Below are 21,254 nucleotides of genomic sequence, written 5' to 3'. Positions count from 1 at the left end.
TCATGACATTTTCCTGTTGTGGTTTTCTTTTTCGAGTACAGACAAGGAAAAATGAAGAAAGAAGAAAATAGTCAGGGATACTAGAATGGAAAAAAGCCCGTTCCCATAGGAAAAAGGGACATTTATTTTTGTCTTTATTTATTTAATCTTTTTCAAGGCATTCTTTAGACAAGCTGTGTCCAGATTCTGTGAGCATGGGACTCACTGGCTCTCCGCATGTAATTATATATAATACCAGATATTACAGTGTGCTTCCAGGCCACGTGTGGATGTGGGTGTGGCTTCAGCAGAGCACGCCCCACATGCCACACACACAAAAGAGGATATGCTCTGTTTAGTGGGATAGAACGCATCTATAACTATCACCAGTTTACACCATTGAGAGCTTTGGTGGAAATCACACTTCTACATCTTACATTCTTCCAGGAACAAGCAAACAAAAATATATATATAAAAAAAATACATATGTTGGAGTATTCAAAATGAAAAGTCCTATAACAGCAAATTCTTATTAATTGTAATCAGTGACAGTGGGGTTTAATTAAAAGTCCAATTAAAAGGTTAACCGTTAAAGCATGGTTACCATGCCAAAGGTCTGCTTCCAACTTAGTCAGTGGTGATTAGGTAGCTAACTCTTTAAAACTCTACATTTACTCGAAACTGTTGAATTAAACATTTAATACAATCAAGTTGGTATGTTATATGGGTCACAGGCAGTGACTGTCTTTTAAATAAAGTATAAATACCCATATTTCTTGTAAACTGTACTTTAAGCGTTTAAATTATTTAGTTCTAAAATATATAATAATATTATATATATACCCTACATGTCTCAACAGATTCCATTGTATATTTTGCAATAGCGGTGCAGTTATGACATTCAACTCTAAACTGGACTTGGATATTTTGCTTATTAAATGTTAAGTACTAAGTTTTAGAAACAGGAGGCGTTGGTGTACGTAGGTTAGGTTACCGCTTTGTGTTTTTAACTTCAGTAGTAACTGTGCTTTCTGGATTACGCCTGCACATTGAAACATACAAAAGGAGCACGAAGAAACAAAAACTCTTCTGAAACAGATCCAGTGAAACTATGTTAGGACATTTGACACTTACATGTGTGTTTTAAATATATATCAAGTACAGTTGTTTCAGTCATTTACTTATAAATAGCACATTAGCCATTCATAATGAAAAACAAAATAAAACAAAACGAAAGCTAGTGTCAAAAGCGGAAGAGAAACGTTGGCTGGCGGATGCTGGTTGGGAGGGTTTCTGTCTGGACGACCTGCACCTGTGTGCAAGGGGCCTTCCAACAGGGCTTTTAACGGCTACCACAATGAATTTGGATATCATTTTAAATTCCAACACTAATAATCAAAGTGAACGTTTTATTTAGGTCGGATTGGAAGTAACACTTGTGATTTTTCTTTTATCGTGACAAACCCTCCCTAAACAATTTGCCCATTAGAAATAATTTTACACTGTGTGTTAGAAAGATATTTCTTCACTGAATTCATTATAGCGTAACAAAGAACTGTTAAATGTTTACAAGGGAATTATACACAGTATTAATTCAAAGCCTTAACTTTGTATCATGGATGATAAAATCAGCAGCATGGCGCAGTTGATAGGTGGATGAACTGCATGGGATTCCATCAGGCTCTGCCCTTCCTGCAGCTGCGCCAACCGATCGCTATCCGGTGACTGACCGGTAACCAGCCCACAGCGCTGCGGTGTGGAACCAGTATCTCACTCTCTCACACACACACACTCTCTCACACACACACACACACATACTCTCACACACACACACACACACACACACACACACACACACACACACACACACACACACACACACACGTATCACACAATGGCACAGGCAGAGAAGCTTGTACTCTGGAGCAGTAGAATTTGTATAATCCGACACCGCACGCCCCCTCTTGACAGGGCTGCAGGTACGTTTCCCGAACGAGGGTGTGTGCGGGGGAGGGGCCAAGGCAAAAAAAAAAAAAAAAGTAATTAAAAAAAGAAAACATTTCAGAACCAGACATACAACATAACTAAGATAAAAGGTCAAAAAAAGGCTCTTCGAGTTCACATGCAGACTCGAAAGAGCCCAAAGGGAGTGAAAGGAATGAACTTTCAAGGACTTTTGCCCACAATCTGTCAGTGTGAGCAAGAAAGGTCCTGCTCTGTTTTTTCTGAGCGTGGAATCAACGAGGTTTAGAAGGGAACTTTCTGATCCAATTTCATAATCTGTAGACATCTCCATTATGGGGCAAGAGGTGAAGGGTGACAGAAGCTTCTAATTGGCTGGTATTAGGTATCGGGAGCACACGTCATCGGAACAGTGGTATGGCAGAAATCATGATAAACAATGTGACGTCTACAAAGAAAACGTTAAAAAAAAAGGCGTAACGTAAGAAAGCGAGGACGCTGGCTGTGTCCGGGGAAAGGGAGAGTGGGGAGGGGGTTAGGGATCCGACAGGCTGACAGGGGTCGGGAAAGGTGGCGAGAGAGAGAGACAGAGACAAAGACGTCTGAAGGCATGCAAGGAGGAAAACGCATCTATGAGATGCTTCCACATTTCACTCCGAACTTAACCCATCACTCACGGGGGGTTACACACATCCAACCAACCAACCAAAAAATGAAACCACGCACCAAGTCGCACAGGACACAGACCGCAATGTCTCTAAGGCGCAAGGTCAAAGGTCATTGCCCTTGGTTAACCCCACATCCCTGCACTGCCCAAAGCTCACAGACATCCCAAAAAGAGGAAAGTAATGAGACATTTTGAGTGTATAGCTGAATTTGAAGTGTTTGTGTTTGTTTGTGTGTGTGTGTGTGTGTGTGTGTGTGTGTGTGCGTATATCTGTGCACACGCGCAAAAAAGTTTGAGTGAGTGAGTATGCATTGGACACTGGAGAAGATACTGGAAGCATCTGGTTGCCATAGCTACCAAGCCACCATCGGCAAGACAACAAATGTCTTGAGCCACTGCAGCGCAACCCAGCTGAGAGAGAGGCGATGAAAGAGGGCAGGGCCACCGGGGTGTTCAGTGATTCGATGGTCCATTGCTCTGAGGAGACTGGCAGGAGATCTCCAGGAAGGCAGCGCGCATCACACCATACGACCGTTCGCAGAGTGGCGTCACGTCGTCTGACGTCAGGCCCTTCGTCTCGATCTTTGGAAGGATCTTCAGAGTGATCGTCCCTGTGAGGAAGAGGCCCGTCATAATCATCATCATCATCATCATCATCTCCCACACCACTCAGAGCAGTACAGTAATACAGAAAATACTCCTGAATTGTGTGTGGTGAATTCTAATGGCTTGATGTCAGAATGCAGTGCACTTCAAGGGTCTGTCACCTGACTTGAACTGTTTCTCTTTCCGGAGATAAAAGTTACTGTAGGAGGAAAACACAACAGGAATAATGGGCGCCTGGGAATGACCGAGAGAGAGAGAGAGAGAGAGAGAGAGAGAGAGAAAATTTGGGGGCAGAAAGAGGAGAGCGAAAGAGGTGGTCAGTAACTGGGTGAAACACTCACTCTCTCTCACACACACACACACACACACACACACACACACACACACACACACACACACACACACACACACACACACACACACACACACACACACACACACACACACACACACACCCCTTCCCTCGTCACCTCTCCAAAAACAATGAATGTGTTTCCACTTAGTTGCTCTGTGTATGAATGTATTCACCTGATGATATTATATCAAAGTCTGACATGAAATAACACGTACATTCTCAGCAATCTCGGACCAAATTTCAGACATCTACCCATACACTTTTTCACAAATATGTCTGTAAAAAAAAAAAAAAAAAAAAGCAATTCAGACCATATTACTTCAGGCAAGCAGAACTTCAGAACCATACTAAGACATTGAGATGTTTTAACCTAATGAAGAACATCAGGGTTCCATTAGTCTGGTCTAGATTAAGTGACGCCTGCCCCCCATCCCCCGCCCCCAATGCTGACAGACACCTGCGTTTAATTACTTTGGCTTAAGATATTCAGTGCCTATCCTGTCATACAATACAATCTGCATGCACATAGGGGAGCAAGATAACACAGGCAGGCAGGCACACACACACACACACACACACACACACACACACACACACACACGCGCTTTGGAAGTAGCACACACTGCTCTATCCTGGTATGAACTTTTCTGGTGGAGGCTCACGTTTCTAATTCATACCATTCGCACTGGGGCATCAGGGTCCAGACCTGCTGCCCTCTAACATGACTACAATTCCCAGAGGACCTTAGAGAGCTCTCCCCTATCCTGGACCTTTCTTTTGTTTGTTTGTGTTTGTTTATTTGTTTGTTTGTGTGTTTGTGTTTGTGTATGTGTGTGTGTGTGTGTGTGTGTGTGTGTGTGTGTGTGTGTGTGTGTGTGTGTGTGTGTGTGTGTGTGTGTGTGTGTGTGTGTGCGTGCGTGCGTGTCAGGTGACCTGGGTGAGCAGTGCTGAACCAGGGTCCAGGTACTAAAAACACGGCTGGGACTGACACGCACAAGTTCAAAGTCGGTAGTAAACAACAAAGACACGGCAAAAGAATAAAGAAAACTCCAAAGAGCTCTAAAAGTGAAAAACCACCCAAGTTATTCAGCCCAAATGGCATCTGACAGAACCATTTACGCCAGAAGAGCAATACTGGATTATGGACAACGAAACTGACACTTATAAATAAGAAACAATAACCAATAAACCTTGATTTCAACTTGGAGTAAGCTAGGTAAGGTTCACACGCAATGCAGATGAACAAAACCATTTATTTACAGAATATTCAATAACTTGAAATTATGGCAAAATATACAAAAACAAATGAATAATCTCACTATATAATTAATATTAACAATTAATTATCAATAATTAATGCAAATAACTCCACCAACTAAAATGATCAGGTCAAAAATAAAGAGCTAAAAAGTAACCATCTCTGCACTTTCCATCAAGATCAGTAAAGCGTAAAGAATAAATAGGCAAAACAATAAATAATGAAAAACACACCAATCAAAGGCGCAGGATGGAGGCGGGCAGCCACGAAACACTTCAAGCGGCCCAGTGAGAGGAGCACGAGGCTTCGGGGGCTCTTGTAACACAGGGGGGAATAACAGGACACACACAGGCTAATTTCCGGCGGACTTCACCAGTTCAGTGGCAGCTCCAGGCACCTGGAGGGTAGCCGTGCCTCTACAGCGAGCCAGCCGGCTTCAGAGAGCATGGATCCCACATGTGATCCGCCAAGTGTTTTATTTAGGCGCTTTATTTAAACTTTACTTACATGCAAATATATTTCTTACTTTATTTAAAAGTAAATTTCTCGTATATCAAGAAATATATTCATTCAGTTCTTTTATCGTTGGATCCTTTCAGCGTAACGATATATTAAGTGTTAAGGAGCTATTTTAGGAGCTATGGAATACAGCATAAATTTAGTTTAATCAGCATTTAAAACTAACTTAGGGTTGTGTAGGGAAATTTGTAGACCATAAAAAGAACACTGTAGTTTCTCCAGAAGCAGAGGTGGCAATGTCATTATGATAAATACTGAACTGGCCCTAGGATTGAGCCTTGTGCAGAATGTTTAGTTACTGGCAATAGGTCTCCTTTATGGTGGCCCAGGGCCACACATGGCTGGTTGTCAAAAAGGTGATTCTGGAACAAGGTAGTGGTGCATCAAAGCTTGTGTTTAAGGTGCTTAGAAGCAGCTTAGGTCCAACTGCGCTGAAGGCTTTAGAGACCTCAGTAATAAGTGCGATACGATGCTCTTTTTCTGGCAATAGCAGTGAAAAGACCTCACAGTAGCCAAAGTGATTGTGTTTATCTCCAAAAGTAGACTGGTAGGAACACAAGACAGATTTTTTGACTTGATAATTTACTAAAGATTCCTTAATTTAGGTTTATAATTCCTTATTATTCCCAAAGTTTGGTCTATACTACTGGTCTATACCATCTCACGTGGCTCTGCCAACAACTGTCATGTCATTTACACTACTTGGGAAACGATGGGAAACTAACAGCGATTCTCTGGGTTTTTCTATGCAACAAAAAAGAGGCAAAATGTACAAACTCATGCTGAAACCATGTGTGCACAAGAGCTATGGAAAACGGTCTGCCTCCCAGAGTGTCTGGACCATCACGAATTGTGCAAGGACACCTATGGGATGAGCTTGATCATAAAAAAACCACATCCCATAAGTCAAAGACGGTGGAATTTGTTTCAACACACCGCCTGAAACTCAATGGAAAAGCACTGCAGTTTAACCAATGTCAAATATAAGCAAACAGAACCAATATCTTAGACCCCTTTTACTCAATGATAATAAAAAACATATTTTTTGTTTGCTTGAACAAATTTCCATTATAAGCGTTTCTAACCAGGGGCTTTTTTTGTGCTAACTGACTGTATTCCACAGATGCCATAGATGCCATAGACAGAGATTATGTTAAAACATGCTGAAATATTCCTTTACAGCCCGGCCAAACAGGAAACGTAGATGCACTATTTCTAATGATAGAAGGTGGGACTGTACCACTTGGGGAAGCAGGGAGTTAAGGCGAGAGTATCCATTTCCCAGTAGTTGGCCATCACTGTTCAGTGATGAGACAGAAGAACAAAGCGAACGTGGATCAATTTGTTATGCGGTACTACACGTCTTCTTCGTTTTCCCCCTTGATTAACGATTTTTTTGTTTGTTTAGTAAGGCTTAAAGCAGAGCCCATAAAAGCCAGCTGTGTAGAGTACACTGCATAGAGTACACTCTATAGCTGTGTAGAGTACACCGCATAGAGTATACTCTATAGAGTACATCATGGTCTAAGAGTCTTTCTACTGAACTTTCAGTTTAAAAGACAGCATTCCTTTTGGGCCACACTGGTTTTTCTCAGGCTGTACACACTACTGTTTGTCTTGTATCGTCTTTTTTCCACTGTTCCACTGTTTTATTTTGTTTTTTACACTGTCTGAAATCTTCACTATTCCACACTACTGCCTCTGAAACAAGCATTTCAGCAAACATCTAATGCCCAAACCAAGGTATTAACAGATTAATGGAATACTAATATTTTAGACAGAAAATCCAACGTTTTATTAAACACCTACTTAAATGAGTAGCTGTTTGAGTGGGATTATGTGCACTTTAGTGGAACAGCAGTGCACTCTGGTGTTCAAAACAGTTCACTCCACCTAATACACATGCAAAGACCCCCTCTGCCTCTCTCCATTATCTCTGTGTGTGTGTGTGTGTGTGTGTGTGTGTGTGTGTGTGTGTGTGTGTGTGTGTGTGCGCGTGACAGGTGCAAGTGTTTGCGAGTCACCTGTGCCTGCACTGCCAGGTGGAAAGCTCCCTTCTTAAAAGGCAAAATATCGCCTTTTTGATTCCTTGTTCCCTCGGGAAACACCCACAGACTAATCTAGAGAGAGAGAGAGATAGATAGATAGATAGATAGATAGATAATGTCAAATCCATTATGATGTACATTTACATGATCCTATCATACATTCTTCTATTAACCTTGCCTGTATCATAGTTTACAAACAGGGCTAGTCTAGCTGTCTTTGGGTATTAAACAGTCACCAGCACAATCACTAAGGCAGTTTCCTCTCCATAGCCCTAGGCTTGGGTTTGGCCGATTGTATGTTACAACATGGTACTGAGGAATAAAAAAACAGTTCTTAAAACGCCGCTTACTTTTAAAGCCACTTTTCTGTGTGAACCAAAAATTATCTGTTACATTTTGCTGCGAGTTACAGGCATAGTTTAGATCATTTGCATTAAATAGGATTTTCTGACGAGTCACGCATACGCATCTCTTGTGTATGTGTTGATTCCTGGTTCTTTGACAGGCAAATTAAGGACAGGCCACCAAAAGAGCAGAAATGTAAGATGATTCAAATGTGTAAACAGGGTCATAATAGCAGTGTTTCAGTCCTTAGAAACTAAGTGTAACATGCCTCACATGGTTCATCTTTACTGAACGTCACAGTGTAACAGTCCTCACTGAGCTCATCTTTGCTACTCATGTAGTTCATCTTTACTGCTGTACAGGGTGCAGACTGAAGAATGTAGCAAGAGCGTCAATTTTATTACCAATGGAAATGTGAATGTGGGAGGATAATGTCCAACTTCATCTAACAAATTAGTATCCAACCTCGGGGTATCAATGTAAATGTAACTGGGGAAAATAATCAAAAATAATCCGAGGTAATCCATCCAGAAGCCATCTAGTCAGGTAACCTTCATCTGTGGGGTAGTCTGGGTTAGAAGTTCACTTGCTTGCCCAGCAGTTAATCTGTGAAGGGCAATAATCTGGAGGGTCTGGGGGTCTGGATGGACGTACCTGGTCTCGAAGCATGATCTTGGCGGTGTTGGACATGACGCTCTTGGCGTCGCTTGTCTTCTTGCGGTTGATGAAGACGATCCCGCCCAGCCAGCAGACCAGGCCCACAGTCCCTGCCCACAGTAGCTCCTTCTTGGCAATAGTGGAACAGCGGTCCGGCAGTACTTCCATCAGGCCTGCAGGGGGAGACAGAAAGCAACACGTGACCGGGAGTGCCGTGAACCCTACAACCGCGCTTCCAGTTTCCAGGAGTGCCGTTTGATTGCTTTGGTTGTTGAATTAAGCTCTGTGTATGACATCAAGCATGGTGATAAATGAGTGGTGATATGAGATGGTAACAGTTTACCTCTGTGTGTGTGTGTGTGTGTGTGTGTACCCAGCACATCCAGAGATGACTGGTGGTTGGAGATGATGACGAAGGGCCCCTCTGCCTGCAGGTGCTCCCAGCCGCTGACCTCAATGCGGAGACCCAGGAAGTACTTCACATGGCGAACCAAGAAGCGGATGACCCTGTGCCGCCGAACACAAAGCACGCATACACACACACACGTGCGCACACACACAGACGTGTGTGCACACGCACACATGCATACAAACAAACAAAACATTCCAATTAAACTATCTGCACGTGATCACAAGAGAACACAAAGTCTAACACCATTCCAACACAAAGTCTAAGACCATTACTAAACTCTGGCAACCAAGTGAGTTTCACACAATTCCAGCAGCATCTCGTCAGCAATACGGACCCTCATTGGCGCTCCTGCACTAGTCCTCGACACACAGCACGGTGTTCCCCAACCTCTAACACCTCCCCTTACTTCATCAGGAGCTGGGTAAGCATCGGATAACCCATCAGGTGTGCTGAGCACAGGGGAAAAACCACTAGAACAGGCAGTAGATGGCTTTGGAATGGGAAACAGCAGCCTAGTCCAAGTCCAATCTCAGTAGATGGCTTTGGAAAGGGAAACAGCAGCCTAGTCCAAATCTAATCTCAGTAGATGGCTTTGGAAAGGGAAACAGCAACCTAGTCCAAATCTAATCTCAGTAGATGGCTTTGGAATGGGAAACAGCGGCCTAGTCCAATTCTAATCTCATTTTAACACTGCTCTCGAATACCAAGTGAATGCTCATCATTCATATCAGGCTAGCTCAAATCTCTAATCTTAGTCTACTGCTAATTTCTAATCACCCTGACCACTGATCTCAACCTATTGCTAATCTCTGGAAGCCATGTGGTTGGTGAAGGGTGGGATTAAAATACACTGACAAAGAATCGGTCGCGATGCCTCGCAGCCAAATGGGCAAGATGGAGGGAGGCAGTGGGTGGGGCTTACCAACACTGATGCCGATGAGCACGTCTAAGGTCACATGGCCGTCCACAACGGCCATCCGCTTATCTGATAACGGGTTTTTAGCCTTACTAACCTATATGTTAGGAGCCAAATAAGCAGAGAGCACACAAGTGAGAGAGAGACAGAGAGAGAGAGAGAGAGAGAGAGAGAGAGAGAGAGAGAGAGAGAGAGAGAGAGAGAGAGAGGTGGAAACTCACTGTGATAAAGCAGCAGCCTCATTCAGAGGAAGAGTGGGAGGGGCTAATGGTCAGGGGCATTAGAGACCATATGAACAGCCAGTGTTGCCACAAAATTCCCCCAGCAGCTATTTTAGCATTAAACCCACATTTTGGAGCCAACACACACACACACACACACACACACACACACACACACACACACACACACACACACTCACACTCACACTCACACACACACAGAATTGCAGTATAATTTAGTCATTTACTCAAGAGTGTTGGAGTAAACTCAAGTATGTCTGTGATGGGGGGTGTGGGTGGGGGTGTGTACTTTATCTGTCCAACCCGAGACCTTTGCACACTCACAGTTCTGTACGCTTCCTCTCACTCAGCAGAGCGAGTGCAAGTGTCATGGGTGAAAGTGCAGCGGTGCTTGCACAAGCGTAGACGTGATGTTCTGCATCCGCGACTGCGGCATCAGAGGAAGCGCAGGGCTGAGGTGATCTGTCAGCCTACAGCCCCACTGTAACCCTGACACACACACACACACACACACACACACACACAAAATGTGCATAGATGCACGTGTGCATGCACAGATACACATATTCACCAGTGTGGTGCACACAGGAAAAACAATATTAATAATATATTAATAACATAATAGCACAGAGAACTCAGAAAGGGACATATACACACACACACACACACACACACTCACACACACACACACACACACACACACGCATACAGTGCCGCCAAGTAGTATTCAACCCCCTGCAGATTTTGCAAATTCAACAAGTTGCAAATAATTTAGAGCCTTCCAATTTTGAACAAGTGTAGCATTTATTAACAGATGCCTAAATATTACAAACAAAAAGTACAAGTTGCTCAAATGAATTAAAATACATTTTAAACATAAAAATTAGGGTCAATTATTATTCAACCCCTAGGTTAAATATTTTATGGAATAACCCTCGTTTGCAATTACAGCTATTAATCATTTTTTATAAGACCTGATTAGGCCGGCACAGGTCTCTGGAGTAATCTTAAGACCCAGCTTAAGATCCATGATGGAGGAGCCCAGGTGTGGTCGGCACCAAAGACCTTGATCTTGGTCTCATCAGGCCAGAGAACCTTGAACCAGTCTGCTTCAGAGTCCTCCCAGTGATGATGAGCAATCTTTAGACGGGCCTTGACATCACACTTTGAAAGTAAAGGTACCTTACAGGCTCGCCTGGAACGGAGACCATTGTGGTGGAGTACGTTACTTATGGTATTTATTGAAACCAATGTCCCCACCGCCATGAGAGCTTCCTGGAGCTCCCTACTTGTTGTCCTTGGGTCAGCCTTCAACATTCGGACAAGCCTGGCCTCAGCACAGGAGGAAACTTTGAAAGGATGTCCAGGCCGTGGAAGGTTAACAGTAGTTCCATAAGCCTTCCACTTCCGGATGATGCTCCCAACGATGGAGCAATGTAGGCCCAACTCCTTGGAAAGGGTTTTGTACTCCATGCCAGCCTTGTGACCCTCCAGAATTTTGTCTCTGATGGCCTTGGAATGCTCCTTAGTCTTTCCCATGTTGACCTTCTTTGAGTGCTGTTCACTTGTTTGGGGAGGGGCTTTTATAGTCAGAAAAGGCAGGAAAAAACAGAAAATTATGTGAAGCTCATTGTTCTTAATACCTCGAGTACTTCTTAATACTTGAGGGAACCAAACAGAATTCTGGTGGTTTGAAGGGTTGAATAATAATTGACCCTCTGGTAGACTTTGCAAAATTAAAACATTAATAAATAGAGAAATAACAGCAGTGTTTTTCTTTTTGCAGCAGCACATTTCACATGCCCAGGCCCATCTACAGTCCTAATTTCACAATGCTTAGTTAACTCCAAATGTGTAAACCTGCAAAACCTGCAGGGGGTCGAATGCTACTTGGGAGGCACTGTACATACATACAGGACCTGTAACACCACATCCACAAATTCAACAAGTTTATAGCGCCCTTTAACAACCATGAAACAGAGAGAGAAAAGAGAAGAAAGCAAAATAAAGAAGAGGAAGATAGAGGCCCCGAGAACCACTGTGTGTGTGCGCGTGTGTTAGCAGGAGGAGGACAAGGCACCAGTGCTTTTATTTGGTGCTATATGAATCACGTCCAGAGGAAAATATAAAAATAACTAAAACAAATTTTTTCCTCACTCCACCAGCACAACAAAGCGCCTCAGCTACCTCCCGTTGGGGTATTCATTTTTTTAAATTGATCTTTTGGCCTCGTGTTGTGGTGCAACTAAACTGGCCCCACTGATGAATTTACTGCCGTCTCCTGACCCCACCCCCTATGCCGTGATTGGCCTTGCCAATGGCTCCGCCCAGATTCCATTGCATACCAAGCTGCCAGGCCGGCACCATCATCTCACCATCTGTGAGCTCACTAGTGCTGGGTGATATTGCAAAAAAAAAAATATTTAATGCAAACTTTTTTTGTTAGAATGGACTTTGGATGTGCAAAAATAATAACCAGTGCAATCTATAGCAGGCAAGTAGTGAAATAATAGTTTATTTTGAATATCTAAGAGATTAGAATTATGCAAACACAACAATATTGTACGAATCTAAAAGCAACATACATTTTACAATTTTTATCTATATCCATTAAAAAAAAACAACTTTATCGATAGTTTTTCATATGAAACGCCACTACGTCAGTAATTTCTTTCAGCTGGTAGCTCATGTGCAATGGAACAGCACAAGGAAATGAAGCATGTGTGGGTGTTTATATGGAAAACATTTGTATTGTAAACTGTGCTGGAAAAAATGTATCATTCTGCTACTTTGGCTTGCAAATGCCTTTCAACATAGCTCACACTTTAGATTCATTTATTCCACATCTTTTCAATTCCTCATCAATCAGTTTCCCCTCTAATCGCGGGTCTCAAGAGGCTTCGTTTTTGTTTTAGATTTGTGTCCGTCTCCGTCCTTGTCTGGAGTTTTGTACCGTTTGTTCCGGGTTCTTTTTCCACCCTAAATGTCTCTGTGTATCTCCACGTTTTATTTTGTTTTATGTGTTTTCTGGCCACATACCTTTGTTTAATGGACTGTGTTAATTAGAAATTATTAATTAGGTTAATTAGGAATTATTTTCCATAAATAAACATCACACATCACCACATATGCATACTGTCTCATCTCACTTCACCACTAAAGTGATATTTCCACATTTCTTAAGGCTCCTTACTCTGCGAGGTGTTGCCTGATTTCATCATCATAGCTTTTTTTTGTACATCTCCATGATCACAATTTGAAATTTGCTTTAAAATTCTGATGACAACACTTTGAGAATCGCAACCCCCTTCCAAATGCCCTCGCCAGGGTCAGAGGTCAGAGTTACTCCACCCCTGCACACGCTCTGGAGAACATCCCACCCCTACAGGGGACAGAACAGAAAGTGGGACTCCTTGGTGAACTCCATGGATCTTCTTTGTATGGAGATCTTCCTGTTCCTCTGCCATAGCAGATAACATAGAGAAAAGCCATCCATTTAAACACCCTGGATGAAACCTCCAGACACCATGCACATCAACCTCGCAAGCGTTTTCTTATCAAAAGCAAGTCAAAGTTCTATCTTGACATAGAAGATGTAAACATCACATTACCCAGAATTCCCTAACACAGGGTGTGTGTGATGGGAAAGAATTTGGAACACCAGTTGGCTAACAAATCTGTAAATAAAAGTGTTTAAACACAGGAGGCACAATGACTTTAAATCTTTAAACCATAGAATTTTGGTTGTTAAAACAGGAAAAGTGGGTGTAAACTGCAACGTTTCTGTTTCACTTTGCAACCCAACAAGGCTGGACCTCATGAATACTGTATGTAAACAACTCTGGGAGGATGTATTTATCTTCTGATGAGCAGGAAAGGTTTCTGGGACACGTCACTGCCGGGAAAGGCCAGGAAGCAAAGAAAGTGCACGCATCACTAGCAAGCAAGTCCTAGGAAAATCCCTGCATGTGGATTCACAGACATGCACACGGCACGCGATTAATCAGATACAACATGCTATCTGCTTTATATGTCGACTACTGGCAACCCCCCCCCCCCCCCACACACACACAAAAACCTGTGCAGAGGACAGCAGAATGGAGGTGAGCATGTACTTGCGGTACTGTTGTGTAAACTTGGTTCAATATGACCCCCCTCTCTCTGTCTGTCTGTCTGTCTCGCCACACGTGTCTCCTTCTCTCTCACCGATCATCACCCGTGCTCCTTACCCTTCAAGTGCTTTATTTTTATTCTATCCTGTACTTGGCTCACAGTCCACACAGCAAAGGAAGGCAGACAGATATATAGAGAGAGAGACAGGGAGAAACAGGAAGAAAGGGACAGAGGCTCCAATTTCTAAATAACCTCTAGGTTAAAGAGAAGAGTGTTGATGCAATAAAACACCACAATCTCTTTCTGTCTCTACCACACACACACACACACGTGGATCCAGAGCCAACACAAAGACACACATCTTACCCACTGAAACACATATTCCATTAACAGAAAAAAGCAAGCTCTGCATCTTGCAAACCTCTCTCTCTCTCTCTCTCTCTCTCACACACACACACACACACACACACACACACACACACACACACACACGGCAAAGCGCCACATCTGTCCGCTCGTAAACGATTGAGAGGGCGTTGGTATTGCTACATTGCCATTGGACACCCATTACACATCTCTTTCCGAACAACCGACTCAGGGGTGGGGAGGGAATACCAGGTAAAGTTGCCCGAGTTCAACAAGCCATGTCAATCTGACATGTCAATCTGACCAGAGTCCATTATTAACACAGCTGATATCACCTGTGTATCACTATGATGGTGAACACTGATAATGTATGACCCAATATATAAGTGATTTAAAATATCAATCAGGTTACCTTAGGCCGAGAGAGGGGGGTTAGTGAATGTTCATTACTACTAAAAATGGATATTTGACCTAGAAAACTGTCTTCACACTATAAAAAGTGTCTTCATACTATAGCAGTGCACACTGGACAGCGTAATTTTTGCGTGCACACTCTTAGCTCCAGGTTTAAATGAATTTGACCCCGTGTAACACAAGGGACTTGTTTCTGCTTTCAAAGCAAAAGGTGAACGTTGCTTTAACTTTCTCGTTACGTGGGCAATAAAGATAAAATATCCGGATTCTGCAAGTAATTCAGACGTGCGGTTTGCGTGCAAACTAACTTGGAAATTTGAAACCCACTCCACTCGACGCGTCAAAATCTGGGATAGTAAAGACAGCTAACGTGATCGACACTAAGATCGATGCGAACCGACGCGATAGAATCCGGAAGTCTATCGATCAGCTGCCAAATCGTCCATCACTAGCAGCTTGTGTTACGCTTCCTTTCCAACGGATTTTTGGACCGTTTAAATCGATGTCAGTTACACCAGTTGAGCATAAACACGTAACGTTACAAGCGTTGTCAACTAACAACGAGGACGTTAACTAGCTACGGATTTGAATTTCTCCAAGCTCGATGCATTACAGCTTAGGCTTTATATTCCACCGCCTAATAGTCCTGAAAGTCCTAAAAAAAGAAAGAATCGGATGTGTTCGCTAGCGTCAGTTAGCTAACTTAGCTAGCCAACATGTGTGTTAGTCGTTATTATATTAGCTAACCTAACCTAGCCAGCCAACATTGGAATGTATTAGTCGTTATTATATTAGCTAACCTAACCTAACCAACCAACATATGAATGTATTAGTCGTTGTTATTTTAGCTAACTTAGCCAGCCAACATATGAATGTATTATTCGTTATTATTTTAGCTAACGCTGACTGGCCAACACTGGAATGAATGATCCGTTGTCCTGTTAGTGTCGGATTGTCCCTTTTATACCAGCTGTGGCGTGTCGAGGGCCTACACCAGCAAGCAGATAGTGTCGGAATAAAACTAAACCGCCAAATAGCATATCATCCAGTAAGGGAGATAACTAAGATACAGTGCTGGAAATGTCTGCCCAGAGCCCATAGCTGAGGACTGGCGCTAGGGAACCCAGCGTTAGGCAGGTTAGCACACTGGCTTCGACGCAAAGGAATAGCGTTAAATGCCCTGAACATCTGTCCAGACTACCAGAGATTCTAGCACATTCAAGCAGAATAACCATAACAAAAAGCACACCAAATGGTACAGAAACCAGCGGCTGTTTTCGTTTATGTCACATGAGAGGTTGCTGTCAATACACAGCTAGCAGAATATATACAACATTATGCAAAATCTGGCTAGCTAAGCAAGAAACATGTCAGCTTGAGGGTCTCTCAAATTACACACTGGGTTACAGTACTCTGTTCGCGTTTAACACCAAACCAAGATTTAACTGCCATAACATGCTGCTTAGCACAGAGGTTTTCCCCAACAGCAAAATGAGAGAATGGCCATTATTCGCGCCGATAACTTACCTCATGTTTTCAATGTCTCTACCGCCGCATTTCAGGATGCATATCGGAATAGCGACCATAGCAAGCAACATCATATACGCCACGTAGAAACACTTTTTGAAATAAAAGACAAACGTACTGCTGGTCCAAAATAATACCGGGACCACAAGCAGCGGTAGCATCCACAAAACCTCCATACCGCTCCGGTAAGCGCTACCCAGAGACAGCCACCGTAACGTTACCGCGCAGACTAAAGCGTGCCCACCGCCAGTACTGCGCCTACATCGGCCAGGACTAAATCAAACACTCCGGTGTTGCGTTGTCGCTCGTCTACGTGAAATCAGTCGGACGGGAATATTGCCATAAAAACCTAAGGCGGAGAGGAGTTTAAACAATGTGTCTGTGTTTGCAAAAACGTGACGACACAGACTCCGCAGGCGTGTAACCTCTGACGGAATTGGCTGAGCAGCCACTGCGATTCTCAAAGGCAAAAAACGTGGCCCTTTCTGGTGTGTTTCCGGGTGTTAGATGTTTATGTTCCCCCGTCATTGCTCAACATTATCTACTCGCGGTAATCAGTTTTACGGAGGAAATGACGCCCCTCCGGCGACAGCAGAATTAAATGTTCAAGAATGTATTTGAATATTCTAGCACAAACCTTACTGCTAAAGAGCCAGTCTACTCCACTGTTTCACAATCTTAAGGGCGCCCAATGATGCGAACCGTTATTTGAACTGTTTCGATGCGTGTTTGGGGCAAAGGCTTTGTTGAAGATATTACCACTATGCGTAATTATTTGAGTAAGTCGTATTTGGTTAGGCAAATGTTCTACGGACGAAACGGCAAGCCACGAAAGCGGCAGCAGTCGACGACGATTCCGGACCTTCTCTGTGGGAATAGTGTGGAATGTTTGTTTATATATATATATATATATATATATATATATATATATATATATATATATATATATATATACACATACATACATATATATACATACATATATACTTATTTGTTTATATATATATTTACTTATTTGTTTATATATATATACACACAAATATATATATATATATAAACAAATAAGTAAATATATATATAAACAAATAAGTAAACATATATATAAATAAACAAAAAATATATATATATATATAAATAATATATATGAATAAACATATATATATACTTATTTTATATATTTACTTATTTGTTTATATATATATATATATATATATATATATATATATATATATATATATATATATATATATATTTATATCTCAGAGCTTCTTCGGATGCTGGGGTTAGAGCACAGGGTCAACTACTGTACAGCTCCTCTGGCCATAGAGGGATAAAGGTCTTCCTCTAGGTTAACACCACCCTCAACTATGCAAACTAGCTATAAAATAAATGAATTTTAAGAAAGATATTAACTTGATTGCTACCTCTCCAAAAGGGAAGAAAAATAATTTAGAAGTCAGAGATGTTGCTGTGGAAGTTTGGAAAGGTGAGTTAGTTTTGTTTGAGAGGGAAAGGCCAAACAGGAGATTGCATCAGAAAAAGTTAATGGGATATAGGATTAGAAGGGTGATCCAGTAATCGGAGATGATCAGATCATGACATTCTCTCTCCCTCTCCCTCTCCCTCTCTCTCTCTCTCTCTCTCTCTCTCTCTCTCTCTCTCTCTCTCTCTCTCTCTCTCTCTCTCTCTCTCTCTCTCTCTCTCTCTCTCTCATGCTCTCTCTCTCACACCCACCCACACACATGCTAAAAAGCTCCAGAATGCATCAAGTTTTATTGGCCTTTGGAAATGAAAACCACAAGATAAAAATGGAAAATCATCAGTAGTAATGCAATGCAGAATAATGTACATTCAGCTGACTTTTTACCCTGACACCAGAATAGCAACGATTTTTGACCACTGGCACAAAGCGCCTGCCATGTGTCAGGGACAGCATTGCACCTGATCGCATGACTGTGGTCATATCATCCAAAAGAGCACAAAATGATGCACACAAGAGATGAATCTTCTTATTTATTGTTTAACATAAGTAAGATCAACCCAGCTAATCTGATACAGCTATTTAAAGTCTGAATATCAAAGATGTATTACGTTTACATTTACGGCATTTAGCAGACGCTCTTATCCGATTTACAAAAGTGCTTTGTCATTTACTCATAGACTATATCCTAGTACAGTACAGTAGGTTAGAATCAAACATACCAATGAATTAGAATACTGTAGAATACAGGGATGAATGCTGATACCTAGAAGTGCAAAATACATCAGGTCTATCTTAAACAATGATAAATGCTATAAACAATAAGTGCTAGAGTTTGTTAAACAACATAAATGATACCCAACAATAAGTACTAATTTAGTCAGTCAATTCTGCAAATAGACGGGTCTTCAGTCTGCGTTTGAAGACTGTAAGGAACTCTGCTGTCTGGACAGCAAGTGGGAGTTCATTCCACCACCTTGGAACCAGGACAGAAAATGGTCTCGATGTTTGTCGTCCATGAGACCTGAAGCAAGGTATTTCAAGCCGAGTCGTACTTGAGGTTCAAAGTACTCGAGGTACAGATCGGGCTTTGACCACTGACCTCATGTATGAAGGGGCTGGTCCATTTTTGGCTTTTGTAGGCAAGCATCAAGGTTTTAAATCTGATGCATGCAGCTACAGGGAGCCAGTGAAGGGAGTGCAGCGGTGGAGTAACATGTGAACTTTGGAACTTTGAAGACCAGTCATGCTGCTGTATTCTGGACAAGTTGTAGAGGTTTGATGGCTCTTAGAGGAAGACCAACAAGTAGTCTAGCTTTGAGATCACAAGAGACTGCACAAGCACCTGGGTAGCTTCCTGCGAAAGAAAGGGTTGAATCCTTCATATGGTAGAAAGGAGGAATCTGCAAGATCGGGTTAGATTAGAAACATGAGTTGAGAACGAAAACTGGTTGTCCAAAGTTACGCCCAGGCTACGAGCAGCTTCAGATGGTGATACCAGGGAGTTCTCAAAGGAAACTGGGGTCATGGTAAGAGTTGGGAGTACCTGGGATGAACAGAAGCTCGGTTTTACTGGGCTTGAGCTTCAAGTGGTGGGCTGTCATCCATGATGCGATGTCAGTTAAGCATGCCGAGATACATCTGGAGACCTGCATGTCAGAGGGTGGAAAAGAAATAAATAATTGGGTGTCATTGGCATAGCAGTGGTAGGAGAAACCATGAGAAGATATTACATCACCAAGAGAAGGAGTATACAAAGAGAAGAGAAGGGGGCCTAATACTGAGCCTTGTGGAACACCAGTGGAGAGTCTACACGGTTTGGATGTGGATCCTCTCCATGTCACTTGATAGGACTGTCCATCCAGATAGGACTGAAACCATCTCCAAGCAGAGCCAGTCACACCAAGCCTGGAAAGAACAGAGAGAAGAATGTTGTGGTTCACTGTGTCAAAGGCTGCTGAAAGGTCTAGAAGAATCAAAACAGATGACTGGCAGCTTTAGCGGCATGAAGTTTCTCAGTCACCGCTATGAGGGCCGTTTCTGTAGAATGTGCCGGTTTGTAGCCAGACTGATTGGGATCATGCAGCTGGTTCTGGGTAAGAAAAAGAGACAATTGATTATAAAACTGCTCATTCAAGGGCTTTTAAGAGGGAAGAGAGAAGTGATACCGGTTTGTAGTTGGTAACGCTGGAGCTGTGAAGTGTGGCCTTCTTGAGGGTTGGTACCAGCCTGGTGGTTTTGAATGCAGTAGGCACATATCCAGAAGCTAAGGAGTTGTTGATGATGACAGATGAAAGGAAGCAGATTTCTTGCGATTGTCTGGAACAGAGAAGGAATTGGATCCAGCGGACATGTAGTCGGATTGCTGGAAGTCAGGAGTTGAAGAATTTCATCTTAACCACCCAGATAATAACGAGATAAACCAAAGCACAATGTAAATGTAAATGTAAATGTATTAAATTAGTGTTGGAACTGAACTCTACACAAAGGGAGCTATCCAGCCTTAAGGTTGATCCTTCTGCTCAGTGATATTAAAATGCATCAAATTTCTGGACACAGGTTAACGTAAATTCTACATTACAAAATGAAAGTTAGAAGTGAATTCCCAATGACAGTGTAATAACACCTGTAGTGCAAACAGATCCAACTGGTGTTTCCCCTGCCCACAGTGAACAAAATTTGTCAGACTTTTGGTACTGGTGAACTTTTAAAAATGTATTATACACGCAATGTTAGTAACATCACTGATAGGTCGAATCAGATGTCTGTCATCTTAGTCTGTTAGTGTTACCGAAAAACTGATAATTTGGGGATAGGCAATTCCATCTGGGTTGGGCCACGTCACAGTTTAAGATTTAGCTAAATGTAATAGTTATGAGCTCATCAGATCCTACTCAGCTAATTATCAAGACTCCATGATACATTCACCAGAGCAGAGGGCTATAGTCCTCTTTTACAGCGCGTCAGGCCCGATTATTTATTATAAACCTCTACTGCCATCTGCTGATTAAATGTCAGATTGCAACAATATTTCCTTTTGTTCCAGCCATATTGGATTCTGTAATGACTTCTAGAATTAGTGTCACTGTGGAGCTGAAGACAACCTACTTCTGTGAACCAAACAAGTAAATAAAGGAAAATTATATATTGAATGATAAAATAGTATATGGAACATTCTCTAAATGGTAGAGCCGATCCTACAAACAGATCTTGTCCAGCCAGTATTGTGATCTGAAAATAGGCTAGCGATAAGCTTTTGGTGTAACCTGCAATAATGAATTCACTTTAATTTATGAAAACACATTTGTATTTATTTTTTAAGTTTGAATTGGACACATACAGATACTTTAACAACATTTACACCTCAACTCAACAAGTTTTACTGATT

The 21,254-nt window shown here is 42.2% G+C and overlaps 1 protein-coding gene across 1 annotated transcript; it reads right to left on the bottom strand.

Annotated features, from left to right (window-relative positions):
- Positions 1 to 78: 78 nt before the first annotated feature.
- On the bottom strand, positions 79 to 16,894 carry agpat2 (1-acylglycerol-3-phosphate O-acyltransferase 2 (lysophosphatidic acid acyltransferase, beta)). Its single transcript, XM_027020608.2, has 6 exons — positions 16,387 to 16,894; positions 8,770 to 8,903; positions 8,394 to 8,569; positions 7,371 to 7,466; positions 3,376 to 3,448; positions 79 to 3,219 (listed from the first exon to the last, which is right to left on the bottom strand). Exons 1-6 carry the CDS (start codon positions 16,560 to 16,562, stop codon positions 3,062 to 3,064), a joined length of 813 nt encoding a protein of 270 aa, XP_026876409.1. The 5' UTR covers positions 16,563 to 16,894; the 3' UTR covers positions 79 to 3,061.
- Positions 16,895 to 21,254: the final 4,360 nt, after the last annotated feature.

Source organism: Electrophorus electricus, chromosome 22 (assembly GCF_013358815.1).
Source record: "Electrophorus electricus isolate fEleEle1 chromosome 22, fEleEle1.pri, whole genome shotgun sequence".
In the NCBI taxonomy this organism is placed as follows: Eukaryota; Metazoa; Chordata; class Actinopteri; order Gymnotiformes; family Gymnotidae; genus Electrophorus; species Electrophorus electricus.
The sequence above is the reverse complement of the archived record's forward strand: the minus strand, read 5'-3'. Positions and strand labels throughout refer to the sequence as shown.